This window comes from Catharus ustulatus, chromosome 5, assembly GCF_009819885.2.
Source record: "Catharus ustulatus isolate bCatUst1 chromosome 5, bCatUst1.pri.v2, whole genome shotgun sequence".
Taxonomy (NCBI): Eukaryota; Metazoa; Chordata; class Aves; order Passeriformes; family Turdidae; genus Catharus; species Catharus ustulatus.
Genome location: NC_046225.1, coordinates 17,836,657 through 17,861,065, shown reverse-complemented (window position 1 = coordinate 17,861,065; position 24,409 = coordinate 17,836,657). Strand labels below are relative to the sequence as shown.

Here is a 24,409-nt window from a genome sequence, read left to right as displayed (position 1 = left end):
CTCTTTTATTGATGAAGCAGGGGTATTGATGAGGCATGAGATTAGAAACAGTGTGGCAGCAATTACAGAGCCGAGGACACTGCTTATGCATTCCCTCGGCTACAGCAAGATTTTCCTTTTGCTCCTTGCACCCATCCCCTTTCTGCCACAAGATGGGGATGCAAGCCCAAGTTTAGGCCATGGATTAACATGCCTCTTCCCCCGCAGGAATCCATCTCCGTGATCCTTGCCAGCTCAGGGACCTCCTTTTGTTGCTATTATTTTCAGCTTGCAAACTCACAAGATATATTAATTCTTAAATAATTTTATATTATTGGAAGATGCTGGGATCTGCAAAAAAACCTCTTTCTCATCTTTGCTGAGATTAAAATACCTCTGTGATGTTGTTGGCCATAAAAACTCCTTGCAAATCCCTGTAAAATTTTAAATCATTGCAGCAACAGTAAGAGGCAAACCTCTCTCTAAAAATACCTGTGTGTCACTAAGTAGAGATTAGTGACCTAATGATTAGTCAGATAATAGCCAGCTATTGATTTAGTCAGTTAAATCAACTCTATAAGCTGCTTTATTTTCTGTTTTCAACTTCAAGGGTCATCAAATATCTACAAATGTTCTGTTCCAAGTGACCAAGGGAAGAAATCCAGGCTAAAACGTGGCCAGGGAAGGCCCTACAGATCTGCAGGTCTGATGTTTAGCTGGCAGTGGTGGCAGCTTGGCTGAAATGATTAACAGGCTTCATTTCATAACGTAACAACGGGCAGCCCCTGAAAGGTTTTCGTAGAAAATATTATGTCACATACATATCTCTTTTCTGTGTGTTGGTGTAATGAAGCCTTCCATTCCTTCTGAGCTAAAGTGTGCAGCATACTCAGCCCTGGTTTTGGCCAGCATTTACTCAGACTTGCACACATAAAGGGAGGATAAAAAGGACCAGAGCCTACAAAATCCCATTTTTCATCATCCGTGTTATGAGGTGATACATCTTTTCATCACCAACTTGGGACCACCGAAATCTTTGTGAATAGCTCTAATCACTCTCCCCTGCCTCCAATACTATTTTATGATGTAGGTACTGTACATTTTTATTGTGGACCTATAATAAAAAGTAATTTATTTACAAATCCTCTTTTCCTATTTATCACCACTGATTCCTTTTGCAGTAGTGTTTGTGATGACTCATCATTCAGAGTATTCTACATTCAAAGAAGTCACGTGTAGTAATGAGTGCCTCCAACAAATACTGTCTTTTCTAAAGAAAATTTTGCATAAATAAAGTGGGATGTCATAAATAACAAGATAATACTGAGCAGCAGAACAATGTTATTCAGGCTGATAAAATTGCAAATTGTCTTTCAAGAACAACAATTTATTTTCTTACTTTAGAATTATAACTCTCGAATCAGATTTTTCCCTTCTATACACTCTCTTTCAGAGAACTTCTTTCAGAGCTCTCAAAAATGTTTGGTTTAATTTTCTGTCTTCTGTGTGCTACCTAGTGGATTTTTGTGGTGTTTTTTTTTCATTTGGACAACACAATGAAGGGAAAACAAGGTGGTTTCTATTCCCTTTCACTTACTGGTTTTCATGGAGAAGTGCACGTATTTGTTCACAAAGACACATCACCACCACCCCTTATTAATACTAGTTTTAGATATTTAAAATTATTAATTCATTTACAGGAACAACATCATGGGGAAAGTCATCCTTATTTTGACTCTAAAACCTTTGATGTCTCGATTGAAGTGAATCACATGCTTTTATTGCATGCCCTTTTTTCTTTTCCTCTCTAAGAAAAGGTGTCTTATTATTGCTTTTTGGATGAGTAGTCAGTTACTCAATGACAGACAAATTTCTCAGCCAGATCATAGAATATCCTGGGTTGGAAGAGTCCTCAAGGATCACATAGTTTCAACACCCCTGCCATGGGCAGTGATACCTTTCACTGACCAGATTGCTCAGAGCTCCATCCAACCTGGCCTCAAACCCTTGCAGGAATAGAGCATCCACAACTTCTCTGAGCAACCTGTTTCAGCATCTTAATACCCTCACAGTAAATAGTTTTTCCTAATATCTAATGTGAACCTACTTTCTTTCAGGTGTAGGTCTGGCAATTTCCAGATGCTTCTGGATTACTGTTTTGCTTCTTGCTCTCACCTGTAGCTGCCAGGTTTTACTCACTAGAGTATGCCCCATGTTTAGTTGGGCTGACCTTCCCATGACTGCCCTGGAAGGTCACAGCAAGTATCCTGCAGCTGTTGCTTGGGCTAGCCGGGAGGGAACAGAGCATATGGTCAAAGATGCTAGAGCTGGCAGCAATCATTTATTTCACAGCAGCCTGTTTTTATGTGGGCTCTTATGAAATGGATGTTGAATTCTGCTGTCACTGTGGAAATGACAGTGAATGAATAATAATCAGGTTAAAGCAATATATTGCATCATTCACAGAAGAGGTGTGAGGCAGTTCCTTTGAACTTCTAACAGTACCCCAGCTGTTCTTCCCCTCTGGGAGTGTTTCAACATCTGAGGTTAAATGCCTTATTTGTAAACAAGTGGAAGAAAAAAATTTTTTCCTTTTTTGATTCATTACATGATTAGTCTGTTCTTTGCAATACTTTTACATTAGCATTTAGCACTTATGTGGAAGTAGAGAGAAGATGATGGAGAGCTGTATCTCAGCTAGTGGATTTATTCTGTTGGCTGCCCTGAAAAGACAGGCATGTGAAAAGCCATTGAGCTACTCTTACACAAATATACCAACATAGTTGAGAGCTACAGGAAACAACTGTGTGACCCAAAGTAGGTGGGCATGATTATGATAAAAGCCAGCTATACACAACTTATGGGTCTCACTGACTTTTCAGCAGTCTTTCACAATGCACTCGCTCTGATTCAAGCTCTCATGGCTGTAGACATATTCTATGATAAGTTCCATAAATACTTATCCTGCAGTTGTTCTGTCCATGAAGCATTACATTCTCAAGAGTAGAAAAGGGAAGAGACAGTTGTTTGATGCAACATCTTAGCCAGAAAATATGAAATAGCATAATGGGAGCACATAGGTGTGTTTTTTGTTGTTGGGTTTGCAGAATTTTCTACTTCTCTATGATAGGCATGACTGCTTCTGATATTTTGTTTTCTAAGGATTTTCTGAATTTTTGGCAGGAAAATAGTGAAGGTTTCCTGAGTAACATGCAACATAGAGTCAAATACCACAGCATCTTAGCTGATTTCTGTTGCACCAGAAGTACTTACTGCTGTTCCCCATTCATCACACCTTTTTTTTGATCAGTCACCGTGAAGGGTGGTGCTTCAGTGCAGGGAGTAGAAGAAGATCAGGATGTATAGAAACACATCTCTGTGGGAAGGGTGGAAGGTACAGGAAAGAATCCATTTACTTCTAGGCTGGGATTAACAAAAGTTTAGGTAAATCTTTCTCTGCCCTGCACAGGGGTTGTTGGCCCTGTGTAAGGTCAGGAAGGGACAAAGGCAATTTGTGGAAGTTTCAGTCTGGGTTTAATTCTTCTGCCACACAGGAAACAAGTATGCTGCCCTTCAGCTCTCCTAAGACTTCAAGCCAGTACTGAAATGTCTTTATCTACACAGAGAAAAGTTACCAGCCTGATATAATCCCAAGTTCTCCAGCAGTTTGACAAAAAGTGTGACCTTCTAGGCTCTCATAAACATATGGTAAAGCTTGACTTCTGGTCTTGCTTTTTGTAGAATGAGCATGTATCTGCTACCTCTCAACATGTATTTTTGAAAGCCTTAATGCCATAGCTGCTGTGGGTTCATGTTTGAACTCTTCACCCTCCATTGCAGTCTCCAAGGAGTTGCAGATTCTCATCATTCTCTCTCTGGATTAGTTTGAAGCACGTCACTGGTTTTCCCGGAGAAGCTGCAATTAGGACAAAGAAGAAAAGGGCTGGGTGTGATTCATGCGAGAAGTAAGTTAGAGGCTTACAGTAAAGACGGGGATGGAGGAGGGAGGATGTTATATCAGTTCACTTGGAGAGTCCTAAAGTGAAATTAAAACATCAATGCTAACTAAGTCTAACTTTTGTAAACTCACGAACTGGGAAAGTTTTAATTTTGGGTTAGAGGGGTTTAGAGAGGAAAACAGAAGCTGAACATGAAAGAGAATGCTCTTCTTCCTCTCCTTTTCTCCACTTGGCTAGACTTCCTTTTGTCCCTGTGCCAGAGTCAAGTACTTCTGAGAGGCACTTTCCAAAGATCTTCCCTCCTACCCTGATACCCAGGCCCTGCTGAGTGGTGCTTACATCTGAGCGAATACAGAAATAAGCATGTGTGCGTTGTGCTTTTCTCCCACAAGAAATGTCAAACGCCACAACTCCCCAGTTCTGATCTGAAGCATAATTTGAATTTCCAGGACAAACACTGCTTCCGGGCGGCAGTGACTGGGAGAAGGGCAGAAACACATTCAGAAATATACACCGTGACTGCTGGCGTGTGTGTGGGGTGTCCTCGCCTCCACTTTTCGCTTTAACCTTTCTCTATTTCACCAACATATCCCTAGATGGAAAACAATAACGAGGGGCAACGCTTGGACGGCTTCACACTTTCCAGCCTCGGGCCGAGTGCTGCACCGCGTCCTGCTCTGCGGGGCCGTGGGACTGAGGGGCGCGCTCGGCCCGGCTGCCCAGCTCTGTCTCCAGGCCCGCTGCCCGCCTCCGTTCGCCCTCCGGGCGGGCGCGGTTGCGGTTCCCCCGCACCCCATCAACGTTACTGGGCTCAGCGGCTTCGCGGCGACACTTCCAGCGGCTCTGGGCCAGGCTCGCACACAAGCGGAGCGGCTCCGCTCCCCGCGCGGTGCCGAGCGCCAGGTCCCGGCTGCCCGGCCCGGCGCCTCGGTGACACCCGGGGGCCGCTCGGTGCAGCCGCACACCCCGCGCTCCTCCCGCCGCGACCCGGGCGAGCTCCGGGAGGCAGACCGAGTCCCGCCGAGCCCTCCCGGCCGCTCCGGCGGGGGCGGGGGCCCGGCCGCGCTCCCCCCGCGGGCCGCGGGGCGGGCGGGGCGGCGGGCGGCACCTCGGGGCCGGGGCTGCGGCCGGCAGGGGCCCGCGGGGAGCAGCGGGGGCGGGCGGCCGGGGCGGAGCGGCAGCCGGCATGGGGGCCGGGGCGCTGGCCGTACGCGTGAGTAGGGGCTGGCGGCGGGACGGGCACGGGAGCGGGGCGGTGCTGCCGGCGGAGCGCGGCCGGATGGCGGCTGGGTCAGCCTCCTCCTCCTCCTCTCCTCCCGCTGCTGCTGCTGCTGCTCTGCTCCTGCCGCCCTCCGCCGGGGTCCCTCGTGGGGCCGGGGCACGGCAGGGCCGGTCCGGGCCCGGCGCCTGCTCCTCGTCCCGAGCTCTCTCCATCTCTTCTCGCCTTCCCTCTTCTTCTTTCTCTTTCTTTCTTTCTTTCTTTCTTTCCTTCCTTCTTTCCTTCTTTCCTTCTTTCTTTCTCCTTCTCCATGCTCGGCAGCTGCCGCTCATTTGGTTGTTTTTTTTTTTAAATTTGTTTTATTTTTGTTTATTTTTTTAAACCCAGAGAGCAACCGCGCTGCCGCGTTCCCCGCGTGAAAGTTGTTGGATGAGCTGTAAAAGTGCGTCCTTGTGGCGTATAAATAGCTTTTTTTCCAAGTGTCTGGGCGGCACTTTTTTGGCGGCATGGTGCAGCGATGATTAAGTTGCTTTCCCAGTCTTGGAAATCAGCAACAGTGGCATTAATACTTGGACACGTTTTCCCTGAGTAAAGTCAGATCTTCCATCTATAAGGCGGCATAACACTGATCTCTTTGTTTCAGAGCTGTTCTGAGGGGATGGCTTTATTTTGATTTTGGTTGGATGTGTATTTTGGATAACCACATAATTTTTTGTTCTTGGTTAGTGCAGCCTCTTCAGATCCTGAAACAAGCTCAAAAATTTCCTCTTGTTCCTGTAGACATGGCAAATGTCTGTCGGTTCTCATGCAGATTTAAATAGTGAGTTTCCCTAAGTAAATCTGACTCAGTGACTCAGGTTTTCGAATGTTGAAACAGGCTGGAAACCTGTAACTGAGCAAGACTGTGAGGCTAATTGAAGGCCTTAATTGGAAAAGCTCCCTGAGCATCACAGCTGCTCAGAAACTGCTCAAAGGATTTTTGCTGTCTTCTGAATTTAACCTAGTCTACATGATTTTTCCCTTGGTGTGTCTCTGCCTGGAATAAATATTGTTTATTATTCATTTAATCATGGGCAGGAACATGTTTTTTAAAAGAGATGTGGTATTTTAATGTTAGTCAAATTTTAGTTTAAACAATGATGCATCTACTGTTCATTGTAAATATTTATAAGGTGCTCACAATAATGCAATATTGCGGTTCTGTTTCACAAATAATAAAACATACTTGTGATGTTTATATAAGGAACGTCTTTTGTAAATATCACACGAGTGTTGTGTGGGACCTGGGACTGTAGAGCACACATATGCTTCAAATAACTGTTTAATGGGAAAAGCGCAGCCAAGTGAGTGAACTGCCAGATCATTTTATATCTGAAAGGACAGTCATGCTTACTAGCAACATAGCAGATGTTCATGTTGCTTACAGACTGCAGTAAAAATATTGTGTCTCAAGTGAAGAGATTTTAAAGGTTTGTTTAAAATAAAATAAAATTTGTATGCCGTGATAAAATCCATCAACACAGTGAAGTGTCAAGACTTAGGCAAGAGCTTGAGCACTTTTTTGTGTTACTATACAGTATTTTCCATGTGTACAGTTTCTACTACCAGTTTATTAATGAAACACAGTAGGAATAAGTTTATTTTTAAGCACCATGCCAGCGGTGGGCTTCTTAAATGAAGAGATTGAACTCTGTGGTAGCAGTGGCTCCCGGTTCCTGCAGTGTGATTGCAGCTGTGGTGGGTGATGCTGCTGCTTTGCCTTGATCTGTCTTCAAATGTGTATCCTGTAGGCTGATTAAGATTTCTCCCTATTATCAATCCTATAAATTAGTAATGTATTGTTTTATTCCCCTGGGTTTTATTAACTATCCTCCCATGGTTTCTCTGTCACTGCAGCTCAAAACTTGTGAGAATGTTGTGCCTCCAGAAGAACCTATGGGATTAAGGTGTTACTGTACAGTGGGTTTTCCACCCCCATTGTTTTGTGTGATTAGATTACATAGTCCCTTTCTGGCCTTAAAACCTCAGTAATTAAATTTCAGACTTAGCAGATACTGAACATAACAGAAGATCTTTCATAAGGGTCCATCTCACCTGACAGTGGCCAAAATGAATCCCTAGGAAACAGTATTTGGAAGAAGAGTGTAGCGAGCCTTCTCCAGAGAGGACTGCCCTGCCAGGCATCCTGGAGACAAGCTGAGCTACTGGTGGTGTATTTGGATTGTTTGTGTTTGTCCAGTTGCTTTTGTAACCCATGTGAATTTCATGAATTAACAACAATAGTCTCCTGCTTGCTTACTCCCAGTTACTTGTTATTCTAGTAACAAGCTTGTCTGCAGAAGTCTTTTTCCCTTACCTACATTCTTGTTCCTCTTCAGTGTTTTCCCTGTTCATTTTTACTTTCCTACTTCACAAAGGTTTTTTTCCTGTGGATTAAAAGGAAGTAGGGCCAAACCCTTATGCTGGAGCATAAAACCCAGTTTTGATGGACGTGCTTGTGTTGTGACCACACAACCTTCTACAGCAAATGTGACTAATGCATGCTTTTTTTCTCCTCTGCTTCTTTAAGCAAAGCAAATCGACTGTGAGATTGAAGGAGGACATGAAAAAGATAGCTGTGCTTCCACTGAACAAGCAGAGGGATACAACCTGTCCAAAGGTGTTTGGTGTGAGTCTTTTGGAGCTCCAGCAGCAAGGACTGAGCAGAAATGGAATCCCAATAGTTGTGTGGAATATAGTGGAGTACCTCACCCAGCATGGTAAGCTTAGTGGAGTCACTTCTCCTTAGTAGCACTCTTTGTGCAAGACTCTTCAAAGGGAGTAATGTGGGGTTTTCTTGTGGCATGAACCACAGGCAAAGAATGTTATTGTATGTGGTTAGTTTTTTTTTTCCTGCCTTGATGCTGAACTTACTGTTTAGTATTTTTATAAAGGTGAGTTACAGTGTTAGGTAGCAGCTTATTCATAAATAAGCTGTTCGGTTTATAAATGGAGTGTATTCCATTTGTGAAGATTAGTGTCATCTTCCAGTTGCAAAACATGTCTTTAACACTTTTTCCGTATAAAGAAAGTCACAGGAACACACACACATGCACACACATCCCAACAGAGAATATTACTGAAAAGGAATAAAAGTTCTTACTGGTTTTCAGATATATTCCAGTTATTCCCCTCAAGGAAGTAGGTGTTCAATTCTTAACTTCTCTTTGCATTAATTTAATGGGACTTTAGTTCCTGTTGTTGAAATACATGTCCTTGCAGAAACCTAGGGCACCGCTGGTGCACAGATGTCTTGAATGGCATTTGATCAGCAATGGGCAAGGTTTTGTGGTGGTAATTTCATCTTCTAAGGAGCTGCATCTGGTTTTACCTTAAGGTTTTTCTTTTAGCTACTCAGTAATGATAATCCAATTGAAGAGGCTTAGATTCTATGACTGTATCTTGATAGATCCTCAGAAGATCATAGATGCAAACATGGCTTGAAAATTACTTTGGATTAAGGTACGGTGCAAATTTAAAACATGATCCTACCTTTACACAGCAGCATCTTACTTGATCTACTTCATCCTGCCTTAAAGTGGCCTGCGAGGATACTGGAAGAGAAGGAATGGAAAAAGCTTTCCGTCATTTAGGGTTTAATCAAAACCAGAAACTGACAGACACTCTTGACTGCAAGTTGTGGGCTGTGCTCTGTGTTCCATAAAAAGATTGGAATCCCACACGACAGTGTCCCAAATATGGACTAAATAAACCAAGTTTTCTACTCTGCAGCAAGATTAGTTGGGCTTCTGAATGCCAAGTTGATTATCTGGCCCTGATAAAGATAAAGGTCATTCTTTTTCTGCAAAATGCAAGCATCATCTCTAAGATACCCTCTTATATGGAAAGTTGTTGAGATGGGTGTCCCGTGCATGTGTAAGGTTTGTTTTGTGAATTAATGGTGAAGTTAACTGTGAAGGCATTTTTAACAAGGGCCCAGACACCCAGGCTGAGCTGACTCTTGGGCAACTACACCCTTAAACTAAGTTTGCATTAAACTACCTATTTCCAAATTTATAGATGAAACCAAATTTCCCTGTGTTATTTAGTAGTTTCTAATCATTGTTTTCAGGATGTTCTAGCCTCTCTTTATTTCCATAAATGAGTGAGAGAGAGGGAATGAAGTTTGATCTGTCTGGGGGCTCTGGCATTTGCTCACGAGTGCTGCAAAAATGAAAATCTTTATTGAGATGTGGTGTTTTTTGCCCTCGAGATGGCAGCACAGCATGTCACATGAGAATGCATTTTGTTGTGAATGCAGGAACACAAACTGCCAACAGTATCTCATATTAGTCAAGTAAAATGTTTGAGTGCTTGTCCTTTTTTCCCTTTATTGGAGCAGTTTGTCTTCTGGTCCAATAAAAGAGATTATTTTTCTCTACAGACTGCTGCCTCAGAATTGATTTCCTGGAGTGGAAGTATTCTGTCAGTTTGCAGTTCCTTGATGTCCAGTCTGAACTGATGAAAACAATACATATTTCGATCCTCTTAGTGTTAGGCTTCTGAGGGAGAACAAGCACATCTATATACAGTATTTGAAAGGCAGAATTTTTGCAGTGAAAGTTTTCTAGAGAAAAAATAATTTATAGAGGTCAGCTTTAGAGTCTTCATAGAAGGTTTTGAAGCTTAACAAATGCCTAGAAAGTGCTGTTCAATTTAGTATGATTAGTCTGGCTTCATCTATTGAAGCCTCCTTTTTTTGTACATTTCCTTTACTGGGTGTGGCGTGTCTGGCCTGTAGTGATCGATACAATTTCTTTTTCATTGTGAAATACTTTGGGCTGTGTGCTGTCCACGATGCATTATTTGCTCTTTGAGATTTCCTACTACCATAAAGTTGCAGAACTCACTGTGGAGTTACTGCTGCACTCAGCACATACTCAGATGTTTTTGCATCATGATGGTCTCAGGTAAGAACCTGTTACCCTGGATCACAAAGCTGAAAGTAGTCACGTGTGAGTATGGCAGTCCTGCTCAAGGGAAGGGGCTACTTGCAAAAATGAAACAACAGAAATGTTTTGTAGAGTGCATTGTAGATCCTTTTCTGTTGGAATATACCAGTGGAAAATGTGGCTGTCTCAGTTGGTTTCTCATGGTGTGAGACAACTCAGTGGTGTTGCAGTATTGTGGGTTCTCAGAAGAGTATCCCAGGCCTCAAGATCTTGTCATTAGTATTTATTGTTTGTCATAATCCAACTACCTGACTAGAGGGGGTTTCTGGGGAAAAAGTAGTGGTTTTTTAATATTGTCGTGTATTAATTGCCCTCATTTGTGTTACTACATGTGTGTTATTCAACTAGAATATGTGTTTCATCATGTCACTGGGATGTGGTGGTTCAGCTCAATCTTAAATCAATATATAATTACAGGTATGACACAGGAAGGTCTCTTCAGGGTGAATGGCAGCATGAAAATGGTGGAGCAGCTGCGTCTGCAGTACGAGCGTGGGGAGGAGGTGGAACTTGTTAAAGATGCTGATGTGTACTCAGCAGCCAGTCTACTGAAACTGTTTTTGAGAGAGTTGCCAGATGGCATTATCACGTCTGCCTTACATCCCAGGTTCATTCAGCTTTACAAGGGTAAGTGAGAGGTAAAGTCTTCATCCTTTAATGCACTTTCTTTCTGGATAACTGGTTTCTTAGTTTACTTTGTTCCTCATTTCCTTTGGCTCCAGCTCTTACCTGCTTCCAGATGTGCAGTTCTGTTACAAGAGGCACAAAAATATTTCTCATGTATTTGGTAAAAACTGGACTATTTATGATTTTCTAATCCAGTTATATCTGTTGAATAAAAAGTGAAATGATCAGCTGATTTCATTGAGTATGCTTGTATACAATAATTGCATTCTCTTTAGGACATAGATTTACTTCTGTTTGCTAGGGTAGTTTCTGGCAGTTTCACTGTAATGGGCTCTGAGAAGTTAGACCTTCATCTGTTGGTCAGATTGAGCCAAAAGCATACACTGCCAAAGTTTCTGCTTCTTACAGACTGATTGTCCATCAAAAAAAAAGAACCAGTTTCCAAGTAACAGCAGACTTTGTTTTATACCCTGTCATAGCACACAACCTGGAAGATTTCTTTTTTTTCTTTAATTCACGCCCCCTCATCCACCTTCAAGCTGTGGATCAACCATAGGAAAGAGCACCACTTCTGCTGTGGAAAGTTGAGAAATTTTAAAGAGAGTTATGCAAGTTTCAATCTTATTCATCTGTATCTGACAATCTGTGGTGATGGTAGGTGGAATAAGTGGTGGTTGGCCCTGTTCCTTGACTGTGTGGGTCACTGACAGTTCATCTCTCTTGCTGTAGGCAGTCAACACCACTTCTTCATGTTTTCCTAAGATGCTGCAAAGTGAGTGGATAAAGTTACTGGAGAATGCTGCACAGGAGAAACATGCTCTGTGACGTGCATCCCTAGTGAAAGACAGGGCAAAGTTCTCACACTCTTGTCTAGAGGTCTCCCACTTTTCTTGCCTTCAGTGGAGAGGAGGTTTAGTCATTTCCAAGAAGAGTGAGAATAGTGCCGTGTGTTTTCTTTCTTTCTTTTGTTTTTTTGGATTGTAAAGAGTGTTGATGGTGCACTGGAGGAGAGCTTTGTGCTTTACCTTGAGTGCAGACATTTTGGTTGTAGGTTGCATGTGGAGTGTGTAAAATAGTTCCCTATTTAGTAAAGTTGTCTGACGCACAAGGATAGGGTTCAGGAAGTGTTGTGTAGGAAGGTGCTATTGTTTTAGAAAGTCCCTTTTTTCTGGTCGTTGCTGTACTTTCTTTGGGGACTTTCAGATTTCACCAAGTCTAACTCATGAGCTGTGTTTAGTTATGTTCTTTCTCATAAATCACAACTTAAGTGTAAATTAATAATAAATAAATAAGTCACACCTTTGCTGTTCCATATATCTGCCCCCACAAAGGTCATATTGGTGTATTATACCAGGAACTACCAGGAACACTGTCCTTTGTGAACAGTGCTGTTTGGTGTTTGTGGAAAGGTTAATTTTTTCTCTCTCCCACAGGAAAGGCAAAATCCCCCTAGTACTTTCTAGGGAAATGAGTTGGATACCATTACTTAGCAGATTTACTCACCAAACTTTCTTGTTTCCAAATAAAGTTACTGGTGTAACCTATGAACCCAGTTCTACAAAAATGAATCTAACTGTGACATGTCTTTATAGCTAAGTTTGCCTGTATTTCGCAATAAGATCAAGCTTAGTGCCATTATAATTTTGATTAGGGGCAAAAAAGTCTTATTTGAAAAATGCCTTTGGCTGTTGTGAGAAGGGGGAGGCTTTTGTAAAGTTTGAAGAAAACTTGAGTTTTTCATGCCCTAGAAAATACAGCATAAATGAGTAGTTATGAAAGGCACTGTGATTTTCATCGTGTTCAGATCAGGTTAAGTGGTGGGTGGGCATTTGCTTGCAGTTAAATGATCAACCAGCTGTGTAGGATTGCAGGAGTTATCTGTTCACCTATCAAAGTATGTGCAAGGGTATTGGTTGCAAAATGGTACCAGGAGAGTGCATGCCTGGGTGTTCATTTTGTAAACTGTGAAGAGAGTAGGTCAAACTGTTTCTGAGTCAACAGGTTATTAAAAAATAACTTTGAATCTGGAGCCACTTTGCGACATGTCTGCAGTGAAGGCAAATACAAGCTCTGTCACAACCTCTATATTCCCTCCTGTTGAAGCTTTGCATGGCGATTGTTTTTCTAGGATTATGTTAGATTTCTTTTGGTGTATTTTTAGGGATTGTTATCAGCATTTTTTAAGCGAGCTGAGATCTTGGCCTGGGAACATATAGTTACTTTACTTACTATAAAAATGGTTGGAGAGTGATTCCTCTAGTTAAAAATAGCTGGACTGAAAATTACAAATTCTACATGTAGCTGTAACCCTTTTCAATTCCAGCTATCGAGTGTGTTGCCAAATCAAAGAGAAATAATCTGCCCTGTTATGAAAGAGAGAAGCAGTCCTGTTGGTGTTCAGGAAGTCCATGCAGCTGGTTTGGCATTGCTGTCTGCAGCCTGTGCAGTGTTGTGTGAAACAGAACTCTGCATGCTGCCCTCAACTCCTAAAGTGCTTTTGTTTATATAAATATTCAGCATAATGCCAAGCCTATGCAGTTCCATAAAACATCGTGTAGTGGATTGTGGTGTGTCCTAGCATTCTCTCTGTGCCCTTGCAGAAGGACAGTGGCAGTGGGAGCTGGGAAGGGCCTCCCTCTGTAACGATGTTGATCAGAGATGTGCATGGCAAGCACAGGCCAGGGACACACTGATAGTGACCTTGGTGTCGGCTGGACTCTTCACAGTACCTAACAAATAAAAGCTGCTCCTTACGGGGAGTTCTGGCCTAAAAAGTGTCCATCATAATCTCTTTGTGGCTGAGGCTTCACTGCAGAGCAAAACTGTGCCCACCCATGTGAAATGGGCTGTACTTTGAGAAACCTCAGCCAGAAATTAGCAGCTCCCATACAGCAATCCCTGCCTGAACTTGTTTATTCCCTCTGGCTTTTCACTCCTTATCTTCTATATCGTGATCACTGGCTCTTAAGACATCTGTGTATACTAGGAACTGTACATACAGCTCTTACCCCTTTCACAGGTCACTTGCTTTCATCAAGACAAAGTGCCATTGTACCGTAAATTTCTTTTTTGTTGTTTTGTTCCCTCCTCCAGTGGAGGTACAGTGAAATGTCATCTCTGACTTCCTTTCTTACTCAGTCTAATTAGGTTAATGCTATTTCGTCACTCTGGCTTCTTGACATTGCTCCATCCTATAGAATTTATATTTTTTCAGTGGGCCAGCAGCAAGTTGTGAGTTCTATTTCACATACTTGCTTCTACTCACAGCTGTGATGGCTGGCATGGTTTTGTCTGGTGCCTGTGAACAGCCTTGCCTTTTTCAGGGAAAGGGATGGGTGGCAGTGAAAGGGAAGGAGCAGCTCCCTTCCGGATCAACAGGTCAGTTTACAGAACACTTAGTAGCCAGCAGCTGTTTGAATTACATGAACAAGCAGAACCAAAAATACAACTTGTGTTGGGAGATTTTAGAGGTCAAATTTCCGTCTGAACAGTGACTGTGAAAATGAATAGATGAGAGCTGACCTTTTGATCATGGCAACTGCAGCAGTGCACTAAATCTGATTCATTAGATATCTGTGATTCTCCAGGCCCTTCTGACATGATTTTAACCTTTTCCTTTGGCTTTTATTGTCATTTTAGTGTAATCAGAGCTATTTCCAAGCTAGAGAAATAACTTTTGTTTTCCATATGATGATGATGTTCGTTATGCAGTAAAAACTCTTGGAACTGGATTTTTATGCAGGTGACCCTCACCAGAGTTGCAAAAGAAGTGTGTTCTTCCTCCAGTGTGTTGGAATGAAGGATAAATACAGTGCTGCAAAGTGCAGTAATGATAGAGAGTGAGGTGTCTCAAGCTGGATTGTGACAACAGCCTTCTTATGAGGAGGGCTTACAACGTTTCTGCTCCTGATGGCAGCAAGGCATGATTTTTTTTTTTTCCCTCTGGGGCAGGATCATGTCTGAAGGATGGTGTCTGAAGCAGCTTGTTTCTTGGCAGAGAGATACTGAAGTCCCACTTCCCATAGATTGCGGAGGTGGAAAGAAATGCTTTAATTCCTCCTGCAGCCCAGTGGGTGCCATGGTAACTGCAATGCACAACCTGCTGCCTCTGTGCCAAAGATCAGCTTCCCGGGGCACATTGAGAGCTGCTGACAGATGCAAGCTTTTCTCTCTGCCCTGCAGTCTGGTAGCATGCAAGGCAGCTGGAAGCTATGCAGTGGTAGCCTGACACTGAGCAGTAACCTCTCTTCCTCACCTCACAGCACAGATAATTGGCTAGGGCACTGTGATAATGTGGCTTCGGTGCTTCCAGACTGGAGTTGTTTGGGGTCAGACCATTTGAGACTTGAACAAAACAATTACGCACACCTGTGTGCAGGAATTCCATATCTTTAATGAAATTCAGGCAGAATGAAGGAGTAACATGAACAGAGATGAATTGGGGAATTAGATTGTGTCTCTAGTATGTCAGAGACACTCAATATGTTCAAAAATAGCACGAACTATTGGAAAATATGTCCCTCTTGTTGTGAGCTGTGGGTGTATGCTGAAATTAAATGAAACTGAAAACACCCTCACAAATGTGTCTGTACCTCCTACACTGTTGAGACTCCTGTTTCTAGTTAAGTAACATTTTTGGAGAGATTGCCTGTCCTTTTCACTTGTCTCCTTGACTCCTTCCTTAGTAATGAGTCCCTAGTTCAGCTTTGAGGTGCCAACTGCCCTTGCTGGCTTCCTTGGTCCTCTGTTTTGTGTCTTCTGGTTCCTGAGCCTAGACATAGCCTGAGGCTGCTGGTTTTGTTCCCTTCTTCAGCCCAATCCCCTCTTCATTCTTGGTTTCAAGCCCTTCCTGACTGCACTCCTGACTGCACATCTAGCTAAACTTCTCTTGCAGGCCTTGGCTGAGATGTTGTCTCTTGCATGTGGCTTTTGGAAGATTCCCAAAATAAAAAACTGAATACCTTTGTCTGCCTTGAGAGCACCTTCCTCTTAGCTTTCATTCTAATTTTCTTCCTTTCCCATGGGCAAAATTTTCAAAAGAACTGGATATGCTGTGCTTGAAAATAATGAATAGCATGAACCACTCTGGTGCTCTGATGTTTTTCTGATAGTCACTACCAGCTCAGTAAACCTTAGTGACTGACTTCGAAAGAAACTGAAAAGGAGGAGGAATACTCCAAGGAATGGGTTGTTGTTAGGACTCAAGACTGTTTTTGCTCTCTAATAAGTTGAAAAGCTGCTATATTTGAAGAAATACAGTCATGGATAGCAGTCGTATACTTGTTCTGAAAACTGTACAAAGTGCATGGAATACTGTGCCTGCATGTCACTGTTTATATTCACCACTAATTATAAAAGGAATTATTTTTAAAAATAAAGCTGAAATCCATGAAATGTCATCAGCAGAAGAATCAACAAATTACTTTTAAATTTTGGATTCTTTTAGAACAAAAGCTTGCACTCCTTCCCTTGTCTTTTCACTGGAGAAGGAGGAGGGAGAGCAAAGCCCTATTTTCTTTCTTAGATTTCACAAGGAGAAGGAATTTGATGGCTCAATAAATGGGGTTTGCTGTCTCATGTTACTCAGTGTCTCCACATCCTTCAATTAGGGTAATTTCTCATGATCTTATGATGTGGTATCTGTCTCTGTTCTTGAAAGTACAGAAATGAACAAAGGTTTTGCTATGCCCAGCAATAACATTTTTGATGTTGGTTCACACCTCATAAAACAGCATGGTTAATGATCAGGGGCATCCTACCCAGAAAATACTACTAAGACCACAGGACCAATAGCTTTGTTTGTTGTCAGAGTGCAAACTTGTGTTCATAATGTTTTGTGGTGCTTATTAACATCTTTCTAGTTTGGAAGAGATGGAAATTCCATCAGTCGGAAGTCCCAGTGGGAGATTCAGAGAGGCAATTAGTTACCAAGGGCATTCCCTAATTAGATGACAGTGTGATGGTGATGGAAGAGGTACATTTTTTCTGAGAGATGGCTTTGGCTTTCCTTATCATAACTGCAAGCAATTTGTGATAGAAAACACTGAACACTGTGCTAGTTACTTTGTTACCTAAAGAAAAGTCTGTTAGGAGGTGAATTTAAATGTTTTGGCTGCACGGAAATTAGTTGTGTTTTGTTTTCTTTTAAGCTTCATGAAAAGATAATTGGTAATCAAGTCAGAGATTGTACGGTCCACTTTGATCAGTGCAAATTGGAATGCACTGAAATTCCTTATTGTTATTCCATTTAATACAACCTTCAGAAACCTCCTGAAATTTTGCTGCAATAATAGATCAGATTTCTTGCTGTTGCCAAACTGATTGCTAGTGGCAAAGTCATGATTGTTTTTTCCTCTGTAACTGTAAAAAGCTTATGATAAGCAAGCAAATAAGATTTTTTTTTTCCTCAAATGCTTTTCTCAAATATGCTTCATGCATATTTGATATTTGACTTTTCTGAAGGAGCTAATTTATTATCTGTAGAAGAAAAGGATATAATTAATCAGTTGTTTAAAATGCTTGGTGCTGTAATTTGACTGGCATTTTAAACTTTGGTCTGCTGTGATGGAAGAATTCGTACTGAGTCTGTGGTACCAAAACAGACACATAAAAGTGAATTCACCATGCAGATATTGCTTAAAATGGCTTTCTTGCTGTGTACAGTATTAGGCATGTCAGGTAAGGCAGGAATCCTAAGCCTGGAAACAAATGAAATCCCTCAAGTTTCAACTGTATCAAGTGGCAAATAAGTATATAAAAAACCTAATTTATTTGCCAAACTATTTTCAGGATAAATCCTGGTTATTAGCCACAAAAAAATGTCTGATTGTAAAGCAGAAATAACATTGCAACTCAGTGGCTGAGTTCTCAGGAGTCACTTTCATATATTTTTTATATAGACTGCTAGTTTTCACAGCTAAGTACTTTTCAAAGCACTCTACTCCTGAAACACTCTTCAGCCCAGCCCTGGAATATTTCTGGAAAATGAAAGGTAAAAACAAAGACGAGACTTCTGAAGTGTTTATACATACATTAAACAGTGTTCAAAGATTTTTGGTTTCCCCTCCTTTTTTTCCTCTCTGAAAAAAGGTGGAGTAAATGTAAAATGTTCTTTTTTTTCCTGCAACACAAGCTGTATGATGTTTTCCTGCCAGTCTTCTCTGCGTGCTGGTAACTGGGCATGCAGCAGAGCAGTACCAGTAATCCATAAGGCTGATAAATAAAGAGAAAAGTACTAGAAATGCACAGATGGTCTCATGCTAATGGACAGTGCTTATAATTAGATTGGTGCAGAAAACCTTCAAGGCATGAGATCCTCTGTCTGAAAATGATGTTGCAGAGTCCTTGGGGTTTTCATATGCGTATGTGAAAGTTTCAGTAACATTTCACTTTCATGGAGAGTAGAAATTAATATTTGCGAGGACTAATGCATCTTGTTTTGGTATAAAGGGAAAGCATTACTGACTTGTTTTCAAAACTTTGCTTTTATTGACATGTAAACCCAAGATTTGGGTGGATGCAAATCACTTTTTGGAAGGTGTTTTTGGGACAGAGGAGGGGAACAAAAAATTTTGCACATGAGATCAGTTCCAGCAGCAGGACACAATTAAGCAGAAGCCGTGTCTGAGGCCAAGCTTGTGTTCACCACATGGATCTGTATAAACATCTGTGAAACATCATGTGAAGTTCATGCAATTTTTACATTAATACTTGGATGTGACTCAGTTCCATATGGAAAACTTTTATCCGTACCTAAATTCTAGAAGATTGTACAGTATTACAAGGCTACTCTCTAACATGAGGCCACATTTTGATTCATTTTGGAATGTGGCAGTGCCCAGAACAGTCTGTTTGCCATAAAGAAGACTCCTTCCTGAATATGTAGCAGAATTGTCACCCACAGAAGATATTGTAGTGCGGTTATAACACTGTGCATTTTAGGTCACTCTTTGTTTTATCATGCTTGCTTTCTTATTTTTGAAGGTTTTCATGGGAAGGGAAACTAATAGTATGGGAAGGGTTTGGGAAGTAGGGATGACATCCAGAAGGAACGTGGAATCTAAAGATCTGGTAGAGAGGGAGTTAAAGTGGATTTGTCTGTGCCAGGTGGGGATAAACATGCTCTAAAGCTCTTAGCTGACTGTTAGCAACTGCTCAATCTGCTCAGGATATAGGTTATGGCATAAAGGTAAGAATGAAATGGTGCCCTTGGTGACCAGGGTGAGCCTCAGGAGAAACATGCACGTTCCCTGAGGAAAACTGAGTTGCTGAGTGTCTCTAAGCAGAAGCAGGAGTGAATTTAGGTCCTACTGCTTCCTCACCCATGTAATTAAGATGGCAGCAATGGAGAAAACCATATACATATGTTTTTTCTTCTCTTCTTTTTCCCAGAAGACATTTCTAGAAATGACATGCAGAAGGAAGGTTACTTGAAAGAGCTCCTTAAAGAACTGCCTGACGCTCATTACTGCCTGCTGAAGTACCTGTGCCGGTTCCTGATAAAGGTTGCTGAACATCACGTAGAGAACAGGATGAATCTATGCAATCTTGCCACTATATTTGGACCAAACTGCTTTCAGTAAGTTGGGCTTTTTATTTTTCCCCATTGGCTGGCAGGTGGCCAGAAATGCAGATGTCAGAAATCTTATTTTTCAGGGTCATCAGGTGGAGGCAGTGACTGGGGCTTCAGTGCTAAAGCTGTTTTTGAGCCAAATGGAAGTGGAGTTGCTCTCCCATTTCCTCTTGCTGTTTGCTAAACTACTGATCAGTTTTGTATTACTGCTTTGGTAGCAGAGAAGTATAACAGTGAAGGGCCTTCAGACTCTGTCAGTGCAAGGAGGCTTGTGTTCATACAGGTTTCTTCCTTTGCTATGAGATAATATTGAAGTGCTTCTCTCCAGAAGGCTTTGACAAAGGATCCTTGATGGAAAAGGACTCCAGTGCAGCACTGAGGTGCTGATAATTTCTAGAGATGAATACTGCATACTGTCTGCATGTTTAGCCTTGTGATCTGGTGTCTACTCTCAGACGTTCATGTTTCTGGGCTCTGTCCTTCTGGTGTATTCAGAAACTGATCTGGAGCTTGTGGGGGATCCACTGGTCTCTTAAAACTCCTTGCTCGATGGTTTTACTGGGTTCTTTCACTGGGTGTAGTTCCTGGGTGCTTGTGCGGAAGATGTGTTTTATGTGCTGATGGAGCTTGCAACAGTAGCCAGAACAGTTATTTGCAGGTGCAAGAACACTCTTGAGTGAGAAGGTTTCTGTTGAGTCACTGCAGTGATGCAGTGCAGCACTAGCACCTTCACCTCTGCAATGAACCCACTGGCTAGCATCCAAAATCTTGGACATGGGAGACACCTAAGCAGTTTAGTTCAGTCATCAGTCTTGAAAGATGTGTGGTATCACCAAGAAGAGACAAGTGAGTTCCTTGTATGAATGTTGCATTTGTATTGATCTTTGTGAAATATTGCTCTGGAGTAATACTGAGTTGTCTGGTAAAACTTAGTCTCATGAAGCAATTAATTTAATCTATCCCCCTGAGCTTCCTCTCAGTAAGAAGTAGATTTTTTTAAAGAGAGAAAACAACAATTAGGTTCCTGTAATATATTGAGACAGTTTCACATACCTGGGCTAGATGTTGCTTGCTATCTTTTTAAGGAGCATATACAGTAAATTCACGAATACAAGCCACACTGAGTATAAGCCACATCTCTGGGTGTTGGCAAACATTTCGTTCTTTGTCCATAAATAAGCCACACCTGAATATAAGCCGCTCTGTCGTTCGCAGCGAGGACCCGCGTGCAACAAAGTTGCCAAATAGTTACAGAACCGCGGCATGGCGGGGGGTTTACTGGCTTAACTAAGGCTGTGCAGGCTTGGTCCGCTAGGGGCTGCTGACGGGGCCAGGTGGCCCAGCTCGGTGGTGCTGCTCGGGGCTGGCCGCCGCCTCTGGGTTCCCTCGCCCCGGCCCCGCTCACACCGCAGCGCCGGCTGGGCATGGAGCACCCCCTGCTCCCGCCACGGTGGCGGAGGGTGGGGGCAGAGCCCCCTCCCTCCTCCCCGAGCCGTGGCAATGGCGGCGCGGGCTCCTCCCCTCCTCCCCAAGCCGCGGCAATGGCGGCGCGGGGTCCCCCCGTCTCTCCCCCGGGCTGTGGCAGAGGAGGGAAGAAGAGAGCTCTCCCGCCTCTCTCCCCGCCCCCCGTGCTGCCTGCAGGGAGCCAGGGCAACACAGTAACACTGTAACAATCGCCGAATGCCGGCTTTTACTGGCAGGTACTCAGCTCGGCGCCCTGGCTGGCACGTCTGGGGTTGTAAATGTCAGAAAATTATTCACATATTAGCCGCCCCCGAGTATTAGCCGCACTTCTGGGTTTCCACCAAAATTTTTGTCAAATTGCTGCGGCTTGTGTTCGTGAAATTACTGTATTTGTCCTTGATTAGGGAGAGAACATACAGAGACTCTTAAACTAAAGCTTGTCCTAGTGACAACACAGCTGCCTTAAGGTGTTGCTGGTAGATAGTGAAGGTGAATTTCAGGATTAGAGCATTTGCTGTGTTAGTACAAAAAGATAAAGTATATTTTAAAAATAATTGTTTTCCTTTCCAAAACAAAAAATGTAGCATGCATGAATATGGGAATGCATGAATATGAGAATTACTGGAAGCACAACACTGTGCATTTCTGACAAGGAAAAGCAAAAAAATTTTTAAAACTTGCATTCATATGGGTAGTTTGGGAATTCCTGTCTAAATGTATTAGCAGAGTTCAGAACAAAGTAATTAGAAGAATTTGAGTTCAATGGCTAAATCTCTATGACTCAAGCTCCCAAGTGGCTGTTAGAATAATTTTTAGTTTATTCATCACTTCTTTCAGGAGAGTTTAAAAGTTAGCTGTGCATATTTTTTGGTGTAATTCAGAGAATTGCGGTTCAGAATTGCAATCAGTTTAGTTCCTAATATTAAACCAAAGTGTATGTGTTAAAAGCTCTGTAGTTGTTGCCACAACTGATCTCTGCTCCTAAGACAGCATGGAGAAGATAGAACAGTTTGTGTAAGGTACAGGGAGAGAAACACCTCATTCCATTGCAGAAGACTGAGGAAGGCAGAGTTCACTGCAGGTGAAAAACCAAAGGTTCATGAGTCTGTATGTGAGTGTAACCAGCCCAGCAGATGTGACATTGTTGAAATAAATGCTCATGTGGCAAAGGAGGCATTGAAAGCAAGGCTTGACACTTACCAAATGGCTAATGTTTTTTAAAGACCCAAATAGGTTGGAATTAGGGATGTAGATTTTTATTTAAACTAAGTTTCACCATCTGGTAATTCAGCTATGTGTTTCATCAGATCTTGATCTTTTCAAGGCAGTTCAATCTTGTGGTTCAATCACAAAGATTGTGAGCAACAGTTCAAATATCCTTTTCTCCTGTGTTAATGGATGCAGTCTTATATTGCTGGAACTGTGACCATCTGTACCAACAAAGATTTTATAGCAGGAGGAAAGAACTTGCAGCACTGTTTTTAGGTTGGGCTTAACCAGTTGGTTGGCCAAGCATCCACAAGAATCTCAGAATACATTTCAGAGCTACAGAGTAAGGCTGCCTGAAGCCTGCTTGGCAAGGGCTGTCTCTTTCTGCTGGCTGCAGGCAGCCCATGGAGAAGGTGCAGAAATTACATATTGGCAGGAGGCTGAAGCAAACGCTCTTCTCGCTTTGTGTTGTTTGTTCAGAGCAGTGCATTCGGGTTTCTCTGCAACAAGGAAAGAAGGCTCAGCATCCAACTTGTCAGCAATTACACTGCTGAAGCAGGGAGAACTGAGATTTTTCTGTCAGAAATTCACACTCATGTCTAAAATTAATGTCAGAGTCTGTATAGTTAATGCACAGTATCAGAAGATAAAGCCCATCTGCTGATAGTGAAGGACTTCTTTTGGCAAGGTATTTTTAGTGACAGTTTAGCTACTTAAGCATAGTATCTCCTACTCCATATCTGAAGTTGTTTAACAGTTGAGTAAATCGTACTGCTTGGCCACTTTCCAATGGCTTCAGACTTCATTTTAATTCTCTTAATCTCATTCTGTTTTTCTACATCATATCCTCTGTAATGTATCCCATCTCCTAAACTTTCAACCCTTATTGTTTTTATCTCGTCCAGTACTTCCCCTGCTTCCTTACTTGCTGTTTGACAAACTGCCCTGGTGCTTTTCTAAGAAAGATTATCTTCTTTCTGTATTTCTAATGAATAGAAGGGAAAAAATGGCTATTTGCATTCCTTGTAATGAAGTGTGATGTAAGATAAACGAACATGTAAAAGGGCAAGGTCAAATAGCTCAAAAAAATATTTGAGATTTGGTTCACTGTTTTCTCCCCACTTGGATTGTTCAGATTTATTGTGATGGAAGGCAAAGGTCAAGTATATTGAGAAATACAGCTCTGGAGGAACAATGAGCATGAAGGAATAAAAATAGTCATCTTTTCTGTCTTTGGGTTAATCTGTGTAAAGTATTAACATTTGCAGCATGGTTACTCTTGGAGGAAGTTATTGTCCATAGACCTGAATTTCAGCTCCTGGAGAGACATAGCTTTAGTTAAGGCCTGCTGTGTGAGCTCTGCTTGGCTCTAATAGCTTGTGCTGCACAGGAGAGGACCAACTGGGTTTTCTCTCCTCCTCTCTGTTCTCCAGGAACTGGGTATCAGAGGAGCTGCTGCCCTTATCCTGTCCTTTGTTTGGCATGGTAAGACATGAGTTCTAATACAGTAATCAGAGGATCCATTTGCACCCATTTTTTGCAGCTCTCTCAAACAATGATCTCTGTGTGTGGCCACCATCCTTCAAGCCCTCATTAACTTGGTTTTGTTTCATTCCAACAGAGATTAAGTGTGTTGTGGGGGATTGCTCCATCTCCCCAAAAGTGCTGGCAGATGCAGGTGTCCAGTTAAAATGCTGGACTCAGACACAGATATTTCTGTATGATAACTACATAACAGAAATTACCCAAAGGATAATAAGAAAAGTATATTATCTTTGGATATGGAGAAAATGGTTGATTGTAGGGTAGCTGTAGGTATTTCAGAGATGCTGAACTTGAAAGAATTAGAATCTGATCTGAATTTATGGATTAATTTCTTACCTTGGTTTCTAGCAGCCTTGGAGCCTGCACATATTGGGTGTATGAGATTGAAGTGAAAGCAGAGGGGCTGAATTAATACTCCTCAGTGAGTAACGTTGGCCTTTGGAACATTATGTGGATGGGCTTTGTTTTCAGGCAGTGCAACCCTGTCCTGCATCAGTCTTCAAAATAAATGTGCATTGGGGGCCAACTGACTACTGAATGTTGTTGTTTAAACATTAATTATTGCAAATTGGAGTATGGAGCCATAACCTTTCTTGGAGGGTTCATATAGATTTTAAATACTGCATTTTCCAGCACTGTAAAGGAAATTTTCATAAGTATTCAGTATGCTGAAACCTATAATGAGAGTTTAAAACATCAAGCATAATGTAGCAAGACTCTCTAAATGTTCTCATCCATAATCACATTAAGTACTCATGAATATTTGAGCTCAGCAATGCAGCTCAAATACAATCACAACGAGTGTTGTTGAAGAGCCTCTGCTTTGAAATATTTGGAGATGAGA

At 42.1% G+C, this 24,409-nt stretch overlaps 1 protein-coding gene across 4 annotated transcripts in view; it reads left to right on the top strand.

Annotated features, from left to right (window-relative positions):
• Window positions 1–5,122: 5,122 nt before the first annotated feature.
• Window positions 5,123–24,409, top strand: part of FAM13A (family with sequence similarity 13 member A) — a 119,370-nt gene continuing 100,083 nt past the window's right edge. For 3 of the 4 annotated variants that reach the window (XM_033060314.1, XM_033060313.1, XM_033060310.1), the window contains exons 1-3: window positions 7,679–7,916; window positions 10,566–10,775; window positions 19,167–19,353. In XM_033060314.1, the coding sequence (XP_032916205.1) occupies window positions 7,694–7,916; window positions 10,566–10,775; window positions 19,167–19,353 (620 nt within the window). In that variant the 5' untranslated portion in view covers window positions 7,679–7,693. Of the gene's footprint in view, window positions 5,152–7,678; window positions 7,917–10,565; window positions 10,776–19,166; window positions 19,354–24,409 lie in introns of those variants that run through there. The other variant, XM_033060312.1, reaches the window with a different exon arrangement.